This window comes from Microtus ochrogaster, linkage group LG3 (genome assembly GCF_000317375.1).
Source record: "Microtus ochrogaster isolate Prairie Vole_2 linkage group LG3, MicOch1.0, whole genome shotgun sequence".
NCBI lineage: Eukaryota > Metazoa > Chordata > Mammalia > Rodentia > Cricetidae > Microtus > Microtus ochrogaster.
In genome coordinates, this window is record NC_022029.1 from 35,966,118 (window position 1) to 35,982,706 (window position 16,589).

Genomic DNA, 16,589 nt, shown 5'->3' on the forward strand with positions numbered 1-16,589 from the left:
GAACACTGTATACATAATAAATAAATAAATAGTATTAATAGGACCCATTTTACAAAGTTGTTAAAGTTAAATGGAAAAAAATAATGTGTTTGGCTTTACTCAATGAATGGGAGCTGAGAAAGATAATATTAGCTCTCTTCATGAGCGTAATATTATGTATAGAGTAACAGATGCTAAGTAAAACCATTTATCTTCACTATAGACTCTAGTGTACACACAGGTCTCACTACATAGCCCAGAAACCTGAGGTCCTCATCCTCGGCCCCCTACGTAATGCCATTACAGCTGTGAGATGCTAAACTAGCTTTAATAATGCATTTGACCAAGAATGAACCGTTTAGAATCACTTCACCCACGGGATGGTTTCTCCACCAGCAGAGTGAAAGGCGATCACAATACCTTGTCATCTTTCCAGCTTCCCGTGTAGACAATCCCGTCAGGAGTGGTGTGGATGCCTGTTCCGTTTCTCTCGTAGATCCCAGAAGATGTCCTCGTACAGTCACCATCTAATGAGGAAAGGAGCCTGCGGCTTTGAAGTGGGGGGCGTGGACTAGGTCCATGTAACAGCCACATAGAAGCCTATCCACCACCGCTCCCAACCCATGTGCGGGTTTCCTTTGGTCTTTGGTTTTCCGGCTTCATAGGACTAAAACTAAGGAGTCAGAATGGAGGACAGATTCCCCGTGGTTCTAAGGCATCCTGTCTAGATGGAACAGTTTTGATTTAAATGTCTATATGTCTATTGGGATGGCTGTTATTCCCTTTAAGTGAGATAATATGCCAATAATAGTTTTATAAAGTGAGTGAGTCTCGTTTTCAAAATCCTAAACTATGGAATTTTCTGTATGAAAAGGTAATTAAAATGCATGCTCACCATACTTGTCGCCATTTGGAAATATAAACTTGATCTTATATACTTCTGAAGATGCTTTAAGAGATTGAAGAAAACAAAGGTAAATTTAAGTATTTTAATGTCACAAAACTTATAATAACTGTGTGCTTTCAGCATTATTCAGGTAAATTCTCTTCACGTGGGTGCAAGCACCTCCTGACTGGCATTTCCATTGTCTGGTATGAGGTCCTGAGAAAATAAATAATTTTGCATAGATGATCTATTTTTATTTACTTCTTAAAACTTTATTAGTAGAAAATTCATTTTTTGGTGGGGACAGGATCTCACCAATGTAGCCAGTTAGTGGCTTGGAACTCACTAAGTAGACCCTGTCTTGAAAAAAAAATTGTTTTTGTTTTATGTGTATGGGTGTTTTGCCTGAATGTATGTGTGAGCATCGCACCTCTGCCTGGTGCCCTCAGAAGTCAGAAGAGAGCAAAAGATCCCCTGAAAGCAGAGTTACAGATGGTTGTAAGCCACCACGTAGGTCCTAGGAACTGAACCCAGGTCCTCTGCAAGAGCAACAAGTGCTCTTAAGCACTGAACCATCTCTCCTACCCCAAATATTATTGCTTTTGTATTGTTAGGAATATGGCCTTGGGATTGATAACCATAGCCCCTTAGGCTAGAAAGAGTTGGGAATCTTGCTCCAAAGCCACAGCTCCTCCAAGGCCCTGATCCCTGGTCATTACCATCTCTGCCAAGCATATTCTCAGTTTTGGAGAGGAGCTATGTTTTTTCTTTATACATCAGAGCCTGGGGGGGGCGGAGTTCCCAGGGTCCCGGCCCTAGACTATTACTGGCTCTGCCAAGCATACCCCTGGTTTTGACAAAGAGCTGTGTTCTCTCTCCATAAATCAGGGCCTTAGGAGAAAGCCTTGGGTCAGCCCAGCTCTCAAATGGAAACAGATACAATCAAAGTATGAAACTGTGAAATGACAGAGACACAGAACTGCTCTGAGTGCTTAACAATGCTTATCGGAGTTCCAGATCTGCTTGTGGGGCCCACAGGAGGCCTGCTGTGCTCCCTGAAGCAGGCATTACCACTCATTCTGGAGCTGGACACAGAATACAGTGGTCCGTGCTCCGGCATTAGACTTCCTAGATTCCTAGATTTCTCTGGCCTACGGCAAATGGCTCACAGCTCAATCTCCTCATCCTTACACTAAGTGGATGAGCCTATATAAGCCATGAAGGCTAGTGTCTAACTGTAGACACTACCTATTGGTATTCTGTCGCCCTCGCTCAGATGCGGCCTCTTTCCCAGTCTTTATTTTTCTCTCTCTCTCTCTCTCTCTCTCTCTTTTTTTTTTTTTTTTTGGTTTTTGGAGACAGGGTTTCTCTGTGGTTTTGGAGCCTGTCCTGGAACTGGCTCTTGTCCCTAAGCTCCTCTAGTCTCAGAACTCATGGTCCTCTTGAAACCTTTGTGTCTGGTCTCTGGTGACTGCAAATAAAACAGCAGCCATGGAGCAGTTACATCTGTCTCTCATCCCACCACCATGCTCAGTATTGAGTACTACCAGAAAATGCCTAGTTAGGGGATGAATGGCCCTTGAGGCGCAACCAGTAAGCGCCTGCTAAGCAGGACGCTACTAAACAGAACCCATTATACAAGAAACTGAGGAAGTCCTCAACCGCTCTTCAAATGTCCATCCATGTCTTGTGCAGTTTCATGAGTTCGGTCTTGTACAATCTTATTTGGGGGGAAATTTTCCTTTTTTTTTTTGTTTGTTTGCTTTTAATAATGGTTTTTGGCTGATATTCATAAGAGAGCAGTGCCTTATACTGGGCCACCACTGAAAGAAAATCCTGTACTAGAGCACATGGCTTTACAGAGCTTTCTCACGCCCTCTGCTGGAAGTCTGCGGGAATCGAGTCTCAGAGGCCTTTTGTGTCCTCTAGTGTTACCGATGTGGGGCAGCGATGTAGCAGACTTCTGTGAATGTAAAAATATCTTAGTCCTGCTTTATAAGATGCAATAGCAGCTTTGCAAAGATGGCTGTAACGATATTACTCAGGATGTTTTCTTTCCAGATGATTGAGAGGCTAATAAAAAATAAAAATATGGTGCCGGCACCGCAGCAGTCACAAACCTGTGCTGTTTTCTGGTTGTTCGGTGGGTTTTGTCTGTTTGTTCTGTTTTTAAGGTGATGCTGGACGTCTACAATTTTGTTCAGATGACTGCGGGTTCTGGAAAAATAGTTGTTATTATCGATGCATAACATACTGCTATTATTGGTATATATATATATATATGTTTATATAAGGATATATATATACACATATAATTTGAATTTTTCAAACTTTAGCAGTGGTTTCAACTTGGGGGGTACCCCATTTTACCGGTGTTGAGTTGGCATTGTGCAGAAATCAGCAGCCATATTAGTCTAGAAACATTAAGCTTAATTTCTTTTCCATCTATACAGGGGTCACTTCAGTGTATTAAATATGTAAGGTTTAATCTATCTATGTGCGTTTGATTGCAGAAACTAATAAAGTATCTGTAAATAAAGGGGTGACGTTTCCACTTTCAAGGCTCTGGATTAAGTGAGCTAGCAAGGAACCGCTGTGATTGCTACGGTCTGGCACCGTAAAGGAAACATAGACACAGTGAACCAACGATAGACTCGGAGGCCCACGCCACGTCTCCGGATTCCCAGAGGCCGGGCTGTCGGAGGCGCTGCACCACAGTGTGGACGCGGCGGCTGGCTCCGGGTCCATCGCTCCAGGTAAAGGCGCCCTTCCCCAGCGGCCTCGGAGGAAGTGCACTCACTTGACGGAGACGTTTCAGACAGACTGTCGCGACTCTGCGATTCCCCCTGGCTCGCCAGCTCTGCAGCCTCCGAGCGAGCAGGGCGCTAGGACAGAGCGGGGCTCGGTTGCTGGGGCGACCGGGCAAACTCTCACCCGGAAGCAGACACGCAAGGAGCCAATCAGAAGGCGCTTGGGCGGGGCGGCTGCTGCGGGTGAGGTCCGAGAAGGGAGGCCGAGCCCAGCTCGGACCCCGACCCAGGGTGCCGCCTCCTGAGTGCCGCGGCCGGCGACGCTACGAGCCAGGTACGGCCTGACGTGGCGTGTGCGGGCCGTGAGGGGTCTGGGTTGCCAGGCCCACCTGCCGCCTCCATTCCAGTGATCACATCCGAGGACCATCCTGCCCCGATGTGTCCCTGCCCGTCAACCCCGGGCCAGTGAAGCAGAACCGGCAGGATCCCAGAGACCCCGGGACCTGCAGCCCAGGTTGTGACGCCCGAGGCTCCGAACAGGGTTGGATTGGAGGGGCTCCAGCCCCATTTCCTGTCTGTGGCTCCGTGGCGACCCGAGGGACTATTTGGGGGAAAGGGTTGGAGATGTATGTTGAAGAAAGGAACCTTGCATGACTAGGTATCTGAATGGAGCTGGGTGATGCATAGTAGTCGGAGATTGCCTGGGAGGCAAGTGGAGTGGGTTCAGTTTTCATCACCCCAGCTTGGTGATGCTGACAGTACGTGGGAGCCAAACTTGGGTGTGAAACAAAGGATCCTTTTAAGAGCCAAACTTAGGTCCAGTGTCTATGGTAAAGAAAGATTAAATCTTCCCAGACTAGATAGATAGTGGATTACACAACCTCATTTGTATTCTATAGAAAACGTCTGGTAATGTGGTATCGGATGCCACTATAATCAGTAAATCTTGGCTCAGATTTTTGTGAGAAAAATCACAGCTCAAGTTGGAAATGGAACCTTTTGTGTGTTGGTGTGAGGCAACTTGTTTTACTTGAGTACGGAATCTTTTTGCAGTTTTCTCACCATTCCTCAGTGTATGAACTGAACCAGACTGCGTGGTTTGGATGATGAGATGTTTGATGTGTATATGTTTTCCTTTCTTCCTCAATTAAAAAAAAAGATATGCAGTTATTCATATGTACAGCATTACAAAATTCAATTCGTGTCGTTCTTTTAGTGACCTGTTAAGCGTTTTAATGCCCTTACGTTTTCGTGAGCATATGTGAATATACCACTGTCTGTAGAGAACTTGTAGTTAGACTTAAGACATTCTTACTTGGGAGGAATCTGGAGTTAGAGAGAAATTAAAATAATTTGAGTTTTAATATCCTCCTCCCCCGACTCTTTGTAGCCCCGGCTGTCCTAGAACTCACTCTGTAAACGAGGCTGACCTGGAACTCAAAGATTCATCTGCCTCTGCTTCCAGAGTACTGGGACTAAAGGCGTGTGTCACCACTGCCCAGCGAGTTTTAAATTTTAAATTTCAAGGGCAGTATTTGTTTTGTTTCTGTATTTATGTGTTTGGGCACGTGGGGGTCCTACCCGCCATGGAGAAACTCTTTTCAGAACTAGCTGATGAACGACTCACTATGAAGCTGCCATTCATAGGAAAACTAACCAATCTTGGGTTCAAATCCCAAACCACTATCTTTATCTAACTTTCACACTCCAGCTGATACTGTTGCTAACCTAAATCAGGCTGGCATCAGGTACCACTGCTAAGGCGAGAGGATGTAGTAGAGGAGATAAACTTTCAGTTATCGGAAAGACTGTCTTGAAAGTGTGACTCAAATGCTTGCATAGCATTCCACCGAGGCCGGATTACCCTCTTACCTATACATTTTTTGTACTGTTAACCCAAACCAGAAACAACGCTCATTTCTTAGAAGTTAGCATCCTCTCCTGCCACAAAGTCTCCCTGCCACAGACACTTTTGCACTGCCCTGCCCCTCCTATCTACAGCCAATGGAGTTCCGGTGTAAACAGCTTATGCTTCCTCCCCCAGTTTTTAAATCATTGCATGTTTCCCCCTGCTCATCTGGATAACTATACTCATTTCCTAACTGAGGTCGTGGTTTTTCTTCATATATATACCCTGCCTTACCCTGACATCCAGCCCCAGGGCCTCTGATTGATGTTCTAGATTTGAAACCTTTGCCTCTGTCATTGCTGCTACTCAAAACATTTTTTTCCCAGACATTTCATGGCTCGCTCTCTCCATTTGTTCATGTATTAGGTGGAGAGGCATCCATCAATACTCCATTAGCCAATAGCCTCCATTGGTTTTTTCTAATTTTATGCTTTTTGAAATTGTAATTTCACCACCCTTCATCCTTTTCCTCCCTCCAGCCCCTCTTTGTACCTCCCTTGCTGTCTCTTAAATTCATGACTTTTTATTTTATTGTTGTTAGATGCGTACATATGCTTTATGTATATGTATATATACACACGCACACACACACACATATATATATATTCCTAAATGAGTAAATACAACCTTCTCAGTCCATATAATATTACTTGCGTGAATATGACCTCAAAGCTGACCACTTGGTTTTGAATAACCAGTTGGGGGGCTCTTCCCTGAGGAAAACCATTTCCCCCACTCTCAGTTTTCCCAGTTGCATGTAGTTCCTTGTACAGGGTAGAGGCCTGTGAGCTTTCATCTTTCTGTGTTAGCATGTCTGTCTTTCTGTGTTAGCATGTCTGTCTTCCTGTGTTAGCATGTCCGTTGGTGTTGTTATTGTTAGGTCTTATCTAGGCAGCCATATTGATGAAACTTCATGGGTGTAGCCTCTGGCTTTTCTAGGAGACACAATTTCACGGCAAAGTTCCTGTTCCTCTTGTTCTTTCAGTCTTTCTGGCCTTGCACAATGAGCCCTGAATCTAAGGAGCAGGAATTGTGTTACAGGTATACTGGCTGGGACCGTGCACTGCACAATCTCTTGTTCTTTTTTTTATGTTTTTTTTTATTAAAATTTTTTTATTAAAAATTTCTGCCTCTCCCCCCCCATCTCTTGTTCTTTGTATTTCAAATCAATTGTAATTTTCTGTCATGGTTTTGTCTGTTGCAAAAAGAGGTCTCTTTGATAAGGGGATGAGAACTGTTAGAGTTCAGAGCTCATAGTAAAGAGAAAGAAGGCAGAAAGGGACCAGAGTCTGACCTCATCCGATGAGACTGTTCATTTCAAACAACAAAGGACAGACACTCTCCTACAGGAAAGAGGTGTCTGTGAGAAGGAAAGGGACTACTTGGGCTTTAAATAGAGACTTGGGGGTGAGGACGTTAATGCAGCTTCAGGGGGGCTATATGTGAGTTCGCATCCTTCTGGTATTATCTCAATGGTGACAACCTATCTTGGGAGACTGGCTGTCTCAGCAAAACATTTCCTTCCCGTGGCTCATCAATAATGGTTTGAGCAAGGCCAGCTGTAACCTCATAGTAAATCTGTGTTTACAACCAAGGCAGTCTGTCAAGAGCTACACTTACCTATGAGTATAGATATTTTAAATGTAGTTAGAAAGTATGTTAATTTAGTTAAGGGGTAGTTGTAGATTCCTGTCTAAGATTCATGACTTCACTGACCCTGGGTAATTGGCTAAGTTTCCAGTATCAGACATGATTTCCCCTTTGTTGATCAGGCTTTGACTCCAATCAGAGAGCTGTCGGTTACCACCAAGGTATGCATGCCACTATTGCCTTATAGCGTTGTTGTGCTTGCTGGTTGTTGTATTTCATAGATGTTGAAGCTGGGTAATACTATTTGCTTCTCATGGAAGCTTGCATGGTTCTTTCTGGAACCACGAAAGCTAGTCCTCAGGGAGGAAGCTTTCAGTCAGATCCAGCTCAGCTCCTCTGGGCACTGTGTCTGAAGTGCATGGCATCTTCAGCAGCAGGGCATCTTCCACCTGCGGAGAGCAACCATTTCTTTGTTGCTGTAGTTTGGATATTATTTGTCCCCTCAAAAACTTGTGTTGAGCTGGCAGTGGTGGCACATGTCTTTAATCCCAGCACTCAGGAGGCAGAGGCAGGCAGATCTCTGTGAGTTCAAGGCCAACTTGGTCTACAGAGAGAGATCCAGGACAGCCAGGGAGGGTTACATAGAGAAACTCTGTCTCAAAACAAACAAACAAACAAAATACTCATGTTGAAATTGATTACCAGTGGGGCTGGAGAGATGGCTCAGTGGTTAAGAGCATTGCCTGCTCTTCCAAAGGTCCTGAGTTCAATTCCCAGCAACCACATGGTGGCTCACAACCATCTGTAATAAGGTCTGGTGCCCTCTTCTGGCCTGCAGGCATACACACAAACAGAATGTTGTATACGTAATAAGTAAATAAATAAATAAATATTTAAAAAAAAAAAGAAATTGATTACCAGTATTAGGTAATTGAAAGAAATTGATACCTCAGGGGAAAGAAATCATTCTCATGAAATAGTTAATTATAAAGCAAAGCAATCCCTCTTATTTTGCCTCTTCCTTAAGCCTTCTTGCCTCTCTTCTCTTCTGCCCTGCCAAGACCTATTACAAGGCTCTTGACTGTCATCTGCTGAGATGCATTGTGTTTTGGACTTCCTAACCCTCAGAACTGTGAGCCCAAATTAAACCTTTATTCTTTGTAAATTACTCAATCTTAGGTATTCTGTTATAGCAGAGGAAAACAGACTTAGTTGATTATCCATTTATTATCTACCATACCCTCCAGAAAGTAATCTTCACAAGGCATGAATTTTGTTTTAGCTGTTAAATCCCCAAGATCTGGCACATAAATGTTAAATAAGTATTTGTAGGATAGACAGATTAATGAGTGAATCCTCATTCTCACAGAAATTATGCATTAACCTTCAGTCATTCACACCCCAGTACATGTCTAACTCCTGCTTTCTGTGAGATAATACATATCCTCGAGGTACAGTGGCAGTCAAAGTAGGCAGAGTTGCTGCCTCCAAAGAGCTTTCTAGTTGTAGGAGAGGAAGGCAAACACTCTATACATACATAAAATATGAATTAAAAATGCCAAGAGATCTGGTTTTAATTTCCATATATTTGTGAGTTGACCAGTTTGTGCCTGTTTTAGTTATTAATTTCATTTTATTTTAGTGGCAGAGCATGTTTTGTATTATTTCTATCTTCTAAAAATGTATTAAGATAGGCCGGGTGGTGGTGGCCTACGCCTTTAATCCTAGCACTTGGGAGGCAGAGGCAGGCAGATCTCTGTGTGTTTGAGGACAGCCTGGTCTACAGAGTTAGTTCTAGGACAGCCAATGCTACACAAAGAAACCCTGTCTTTAAAAAAATGTATTGCAGTAGCCGCCTTTAATTCCAGCACTCAGGGAGCAGAAGCAGGCGGATTGAGTTTGAGTTTGAGGCCAGTCTCATCTGCAAAATGAGTTCCAGGACAGCTAGAACTACACAGAGAAATCCTGTCTCAGAGAGAGGGAGAGAGAAAGAGTTCTTTCCTTGTTGATCCTCAACTGTTCTACCATCATGGGAAGTGGGTGCTACTGTTACTGAATATCTGTTTCTCCATTTCTTATAGTTGTTGCCTTGTGAATTTGGGTGCTTTATTGTTAGGTACAAATATCTTATAATTGTTATATCTTCCTTATCATTATGTTGTATCTTTTTTATTTCAAGTAACATTTTTTTTGTTCTAAAGTCTATTTCATCTGATATTCACATAGTTCTTCTTCCTTTCCTGTAATTTTTTATTGGTACATAATATATCTGGAACATAAATTTTCATATATTTAACTCATCTTTTTCATCCTTTTGTTTGTATCTTTGACTTTATGGTTCCTTTCTTAAAAAAAAAAAAAGAATGAGCCTGACGATCTTTTGACTGGATTATTTATTCCATTCACATTTATTGTTATAATTGAGATAATGGGAGTTATGTCTATCATAACATTCTTGTTGTTGTTAACTATGTCTTGTATCTGTACCTTTGTTTCTACTTTACTCTGTCCTGCTTTCTTTTTTAATTAGTCATTAAATATGTTCTACTGCATTTTTGATGATTTCTCTATAGTCTATTGTATACATCTTTTTATTTTGTATTGTTTCTGAAACAGGGTTTCTCTGTGTAGCCCTGGCTGTCTTGGAACTCACCAGGTAGACCAGCCTCAAACTCAGAGATCCACCCGCCTCTGCTCCCCAAATGCTGGGATTAAAGGCATGTCTGTGTGTTTAACTTCCTCCATGTGTCTCTGATGTACATTCTTGGTCAGAGAAATTTGCTAAATATTAGTTCTAAGGTACATGTATTTGTTTTAAAAAAATTATGTGAAGCAATTTAACCATTCTGCCCCTAACCTCACCCATGTAAAATGTTGATTTTTATTTCTTTAAAGCGGATTTTATCCACTACTATATTTATGTGGTTTATGGTTTCTATATTCATTTTTTGTCTTTCAGGTGAAAATGAGTTCTTCCATAAGAAGAAAAGGCAAGCCAGGCAAAGGGGATGGAAAGGGATCTTCTAGAGGAGGAAGAGGAGGCAGGGGTCACGCGAATAAATCTCACGGGGGCGGCTGTGGCGGTGGTGGTGGCGGCGGCGGCGGCGGTAGAAAGGCCTCAAGCAGGATTTGGGACGATGGCGATGACTTCTGTGTCTTCACTGAATCGAAGCACCCACCCAGGTCATTGCGCATTTCCTACATCCTATTTGTGTGCTGTTGGCATGTGTGTTGTGGTGTGCATGTGGAGATAAAGGACATCTCGTGGGAGCTGGGTCTTCCCTTCTACCATGATGGGTCCTAGGTGTTAGGAATATTACACTAGGGATCAAACTCTGCCCATCAGACTTGGTCACGGGCACCTTTACCCAGTGGAACGTTTTGCCAGCCTTTTGTTGTACTTTTGGAATGTTCAGATACAGAAACAGTTTCGATCCCTAATATGTAGTACAGCCAAGAAGGGGGTTGGAATGAGTAATTCTGGTCCAGTTAATTCTCTTCTGAATTTCTGTAGCCCCTCTTTTTATAACTTTTTGTTTTTTGGTTTGGTTTGGTTTGGGTTTTTGTTTTGTTTTGTTTTGTTTTGTTTTGTTTTGTTTTGTTTTGTTTTGTTTGAGACAGGGTTTCTCTTTGTAGCCCTGACTGTCCTGGAACTAGGTCTGTAGACCAGGCTGGTCTGGTCTTGAACTCACAGAGATTCACCTGCCTCTGCCTTCTGAGTGCTGGGATTAAAGGTATGCACCACTGCCGCCTGGCTTTCTTTATAACCTTTTTAAAGCATGGTGGTAAATCACAACTTTTTTTTTTTAAGTAGGTTAAATTCTGACCGACCTTAACTACGTTATAACACTGGACTGAATATAATGTTACCATTCATTGAGTTAAATGTTTATAGAAGAGTAAACACTAGATGAGCTAAAAGTACAGCAAAGTTTAAAATCTTAAGCTTTCTGTAGACTGCCAGAAGTCTACAGTCTAAAGGCGGTGGTAATGCACCCCTTTAATCCCAGCACTCAGGAGGCAGAGGAAGGTGGATCTCTGTGAGTTCGAGGCCAGCCTGGTCTACATAGAGCTAGTTCCAGGACAGGCTCCAAAGCTACAGAGAAACCCTGTCTCAAAAAACAAAACAAAGCCGAGCGGTGGTGGCTCACACCTATACTCCCAGCACTTGGGAGGCAGAGGCAGGTGGATCTCTGTGAGTTCTAGGCCAACCTGGTCTACATAGAGCTAGTTCCATGACAGGCTCCAAAGCTACAGAGAAATCCTATCTTGAAAAACAAAACCAAACAATCAAAAAACAAAACAAAGAACAACAAAAAAAGCATTCTGTAGACTTCATAGGTTGATGTTAAAATCAAATAGCCCAAAATGCAATCTGACTTTGTCTTTCTAGTTGATGGGTTCCATATTGTCCAGCTAGATCAGACATCATCTGATGGCATTTCATGTGGTGCATAGGCAACTTCCCTTGTATCCAGCTTTTAATTAATGAATAGACAGAATTCTAGTAAGTCTAAAAAGCGTTTGAGAAATAAATTTAGCCAGGTAATGGTGGCGCACACCTTTAATCCCAGCTCTTGGGAGGCAGAGGCAGGTGGGTCTCTTGAGTTTGAGGCCAGCCTGGTCTACAGAGCAAGTTCCAGGACAGCCAGAGCTACACAGAGAAACCTTGTCTAAGAAAACAAACGAATAAACAAAAAGTAAATGTGCCTAATATAAGTATAAAATTCCCTTTGACTCCTAAACTGTACTAAGTTGTATATGGGATTCTTAGAGGTGGACAGACTCCATTAGAACCACCACACACATAAACATATTCACAGGAATTGCTCGTCTGAATATTAGTAAGAAAGGAGTATAAGTGAATGCAAGATTTGATGATATCATAAGGCCATGCATACTTTTAACCTAAGTGAATTCAACTGTATGCATTCAGAAAAGAAGAAAAAGAGAAACAAATTGAAGTTAAGTTGCTTAAACCAGATCAATTGCTGCAATGAGTCTGTGATTGTAGAATTTTAAACATATGTTCTTCATACATGTTCACTAAAATAGCTCAATTGTCACTTGTCTCCCCAGAGAATCTACATGTTTTTCCATTCTCGAAAGAAAGAAAGAAAGAAAGAAAGAAAGAAAGAAAGAAAGAAAGAAAGAAAGAAAGAAAGAAGAAAGAAAGAAGAAAGAAAGAAAGAAAGAAAGAAAGAAAGAAAGAAAGAAAGAAAGAAGAAAGGAAAAGAAAAAACAAAAACAGAGCTGGGCAGTAGTAGTGCACGCCTTTAATCCCAGCACTCAAGAGGCAGAGGCAAGTGGATCTCTGTGAGTTTGAGGTCAGCCTGGTCTACAGACCCTGTCTCAAAAACAAAATAAAATAAAAGTTATTTGAGACATTATAAACATATTAAGAACAATATATCTCTCAAATAATGGCATATGAAGGAGTAATTGTAATTTCTTTGTCTGGGATGGTGGTAGACAAGGTTGCACTGTAGCCCAGGCTAGCCTAGAGCTCACAGCGGTTCTTCATTCCCTCAGCTTCTACTGGGAAGAGCCATAAGTCACTGGCTTTTTCAGAGTAATTTCAAAGTCTGTTTTCACCTTACCTCTGCTAGCTCAAGACCTAACGTCTGAGTGCAATGCAGATCTTTTTTTTCAAAGTTCATACATGATAGGTCTTAGAGTGTTAAATGTTCAGATATTCACAGCCATTTACCAAGTGCCTTCTTTGTTCTGGGTAATGTTTTACAGACTAGAATTGTAGCAATAAGTAAAACATTGTCATTCTCTCCATAAAAGAGAGAAGGGCCGTGAGCGTGGCAGAGGCAGTAAGTGCCATGAGGAGCAGTGAAGGAAGCAGTGTGCGGTGGTGTCCTAGTTGTTTCCCATGCGGGGACCACCTGTTCCCAGACAAATGCTCAGGGACTTATTCTTACAAACGCCCGGCCTTAGCTTTCTAGCCAGTTTTTCTGACTGAAGTTATCCCTATTCTCTTTAACTACCGTTTCCTCTGGGCTTTTTACCTTTCTTTAGTCTGTATCTTTTTTCCCTTCTCTTTTCTTCTCTCTCAAGCCTAGACTTCTCCTCCTATTTATTCTCTCTGCCCGCCAGCCCCACCTATGCCTCTCTCCTGCCCAGCTATTGGCTGTTCAGCTGTTCAGGTGTTTAAGTAACACAGCTTTACAGAGTCACACAACTGCAACATAAAAGGATGCAGCCCATCTTTGTATCATTAAACAAGTATTGCACAGCATAAACAGATGTGACACATCTTCAGCTAATATTCCACAGCAGGGTAATGTGTGGATAAAACACCAGAATTGAGTTGCTGTCGTGTTGAAGCTCTCTAAAAGGTATCATTTGAACAAGGACAAGAAGAGAGGTAAAGGGCAAGCAATGAGCCTGTCTGAGAGAAACATTCAAGGCAGAGGAGCTGGAGCAACTTGGAAGGCCCTGGGCCAGGGCTGCACTTAGAAGGCTGGGGAATGCAGAGAAGCCATGTGGCAGAGCGGATGGGCCAGGGCAGTCAGCAGAGAAGCTCTACTGTAGTGGCCCGGGGTCGTTAGTGTGGTTTGGGCTTTTGCTTTGGGTAACATAGAAAACCACAGAGAATTTGAAAAAGGGGTGTGTAACATTTCAGTCACTCTGACCACACTTTAGTATATGGCTTTCTGACACCAGGGAGATTGGATCTTTTCCTTGGGGCCATTTGAGCCCCATGCAAGGTAAGGTGAGATAAGTAAGAATTATGTGGGGATAACTGCTGGATGAGTCACTGGAGGAGATGGGGAGTTTGGGACATAGTGTCCAAATGGAAGGATGGACTCTAAGATCAAGGATGGAGGCAGCACAGTGGACCACACCACTGTCCCAGCACGAGGGAGGCAGAGGCAGGCCAGAGGATCAGCCCAGGTGTCCGTGGCTACATAGCTAGTTGACCCCAGCCTATGCCACCAGACCTGTCTGAAAAGCAAACAAACAGGAAGAGGGTAAAGTATAGGGATGTGTGGATAAGTGTCTGTGAGGTAAGAGCATGTAACCCCCCCTCCCAAAAAAAAGACCCACAAATTCTGAAGAAATGAAACAAATACAGGTGATGAGGCTTTCTGTAAGGTAGTAGATTGCACTCTTAAAAATGTCAGTCAGAGAACAGGCCGAGAACTTTGCAGATTAAAGGAGTTTGGGGAAAATCCAGTAGATACTGTAGAAAATGCATTCTCCACATTTGACGCCATCTGCTGTCCGTGTGTGTGTGTGTGTGTGTGTGTGTGTGTGTGTGTGTATGTGTGTGTGTGTAGGAACTCTAATGAGTGTATCAAAGTTTTGCTTATGAACGTGTGATTTTAATTCAGGCCCAATGACAATAACAAGAGCAAAGCAGAGCCACGGCCTAAGTGGAAGCCCAGAGCCAAAGTGCCCCTCCAGACGCTGCACATGACGTCAGAGAACCAGGAGAAGGTGAAAGCCCTTCTCAGAGACCTTCAGGAACAGGATGTGGACGCAGAATCTGAGTAAAGTATCTTATTTGAGTACATTTTATACTAAGAACACACTGACAGTGCAGACGCCTGTTCAGCTTTGGGTGCTGGATCAGTGTGGAGTGGTTCTTCCTAATGCTGTGACCCTTTAAAACAGTTCCTCATGTTGTAGCGACCCCCAACCATAAAATTATTCCATCGCAACTTCATAACTGTAACTTTGCTGCTGTTATGATTTGCAGAATGTCTGATATGCTGACATGCAGCAGTTTGTGACCCCGCAGAACTGCTGGTGTAAGCCTATGCAACTGTACACTTTCAGCGTGCTTTAGCTGAAAGTGAGGCCAAAGAAATAGCAGAGCAATTTACCCAGCGGCAGTTTTAGAGCGAGTATGTCTCGCCCCACCCTGAGCAGTAACACGGATTGCCTCAGTTTTTTCTCCAGGCCCTTGCTAACATGGGTTGTTGGTGCTTTGTTGAAAACATTCCAACTAAAAATCTGTGTGAGCAAGTAGGAGACTTGTTCTAAGAGCAAATATTGAGGCAAGTTCTTGCTAACGCAGCCCAGGCTGGCTTCAGACTCATTGCAGTCCTCCTGCCTCAGCATTCCCACCCACCAACCCCCAGCAAGAGAAGTTGTTGTTGTCCTTTTCTTATGGATTTGGCTGGAGTGCCCGCGTTGTCTAGCACCCCTGCAGGACTGGTACCGGAAAAGGCCAGAAGGGTCAGAGTCCTTAGAACTAGAGTCACAGACTCGTGAGCTGCCCTGTGGGTGCTGGAAGAGCAGCCAGTGTTCTTAACCACTGAGCCATCTCTCCAGTTCCTAGATCAAGCTTTAATATTGTACCTTCTGCCCAAGCGAAAGAGCTTTCACTATACTGAAATCTTTTTGTTTTGTTTTGGTTTGGTTTGGTTTGGTTTTGAGGACAGTTTTTCTGTGTGGCTTTGGAGCCTGTCCTGGAACTCACCCTGTAGACCACTCTGGTCTCGAACTCACAGAGATCACCTGCCTCCGCTTCCTCCGCCACCACTACCCAGCTCACTCTGAGATCTTAGCTGCCTCCTCTCTAACTCTGCACTTTAACTGCTCTGTGTGTTACATCATCAGTTGAAGAGGTTTGCTCATTTTTTTTATGCTTGCTAGAAATCATGAGTGGTTTGCTAGGCTCTTTCCTGAACAGTTCAATAAATGAATAAATCCTTTCATAGAACTAGTGAGGGCCAGTCAGGAGTAGAAATGTTTTGTCAGCCAGGCGCTGGTGGCGCACACCTTTATTCCCAGCACTCTGGAAGCAGAGGCAGACAGACCTCTGTGAGTTCGAGGCCAGCCTAGTCTACAAGAGCTAGGTCTAGAATAGGCTCCAAAGCTACAGAGAAACCCTGTCGAGAGAAAGAGAGAGAGAGAGAGAGAGAGAGAATATGAATGTTCTGTCTCAGACCTCAGACCTAGGAAAAAGATAGGGATAGTATCTCCGAATAAGTAGAGCAAGAGATGGCTTCTGTGGATAAGAGTGCAGGCTCTGTGTTGGCGTGTGGTCGATAGAATTAACCAGACTAGCTTTATTATAAAATATTCAGCTTTAATAAAGGTAAGAAAAGGGGGACTTACAAAACCAGAGTTCCCGTGAAGCACAGGATAAAACAAAGAGGAGGCTGGAAGCACACCCGCAAGATTTTATAAGTAAATATTAGCCTAAGCGGATCACGCCCTACAAACAAGGTGAGTGGCTGGGGCTTCCCCTTCAGCTCTGGGCTTAGAAGTCTAGGGTGAAAATCTTGTTGATCCTTTCTGGGTAACCTTACCTCTGAGGTTCAATTGATCATTGGAAAAATGGGGACTCCAGTAATATATAGCAGGGTTATTGAGACACTCTGTAGAATTTGTTTCTATAGACAGCTTTACCTAGGCCTGATGGCATGTGTTTACCTAGGAACTACTCTTCCCCTGATGGCCTGTGTTTACCTAGGAACGACTCTTCCCCTGATGGCATGTGTTTACCTAG

The 16,589-nt window shown here is 43.3% G+C and overlaps 2 protein-coding genes across 5 annotated transcripts in view; one reads left to right on the forward strand and one right to left on the reverse strand.

Annotated features, from left to right (window-relative positions):
• Positions 1–4,042, reverse strand: part of Morn2 (MORN repeat containing 2) — a 7,457-nt gene extending 3,415 nt beyond the window's left edge. Inside the window, exons 1-4 of the mRNA XM_005360758.3 lie at positions 3,800–4,042; positions 3,666–3,750; positions 875–928; positions 400–506 (exon numbers count right to left, since the gene is read on the reverse strand). Coding sequence (XP_005360815.2) covers positions 400–506; positions 875–928; positions 3,666–3,750; positions 3,800–4,042 — 489 coding nt within the window. The remainder of the gene's footprint in view (positions 1–399; positions 507–874; positions 929–3,665; positions 3,751–3,799) is intronic.
• The window catches only part of Dhx57 (DExH-box helicase 57), a 55,479-nt gene continuing 42,749 nt past the window's right edge, over positions 3,860–16,589 (forward strand). The window contains exons 1-3 of one of the 4 annotated variants that reach the window (XM_005360759.3): positions 3,860–3,949; positions 10,074–10,297; positions 14,461–14,619. In XM_005360759.3, coding sequence (XP_005360816.1) covers positions 10,080–10,297; positions 14,461–14,619 — 377 coding nt within the window. In that variant the 5' untranslated portion in view covers positions 3,860–3,949; positions 10,074–10,079. The other 3 variants (XM_026785956.1, XM_026785957.1, XM_026785958.1) reach the window with 3 other exon arrangements.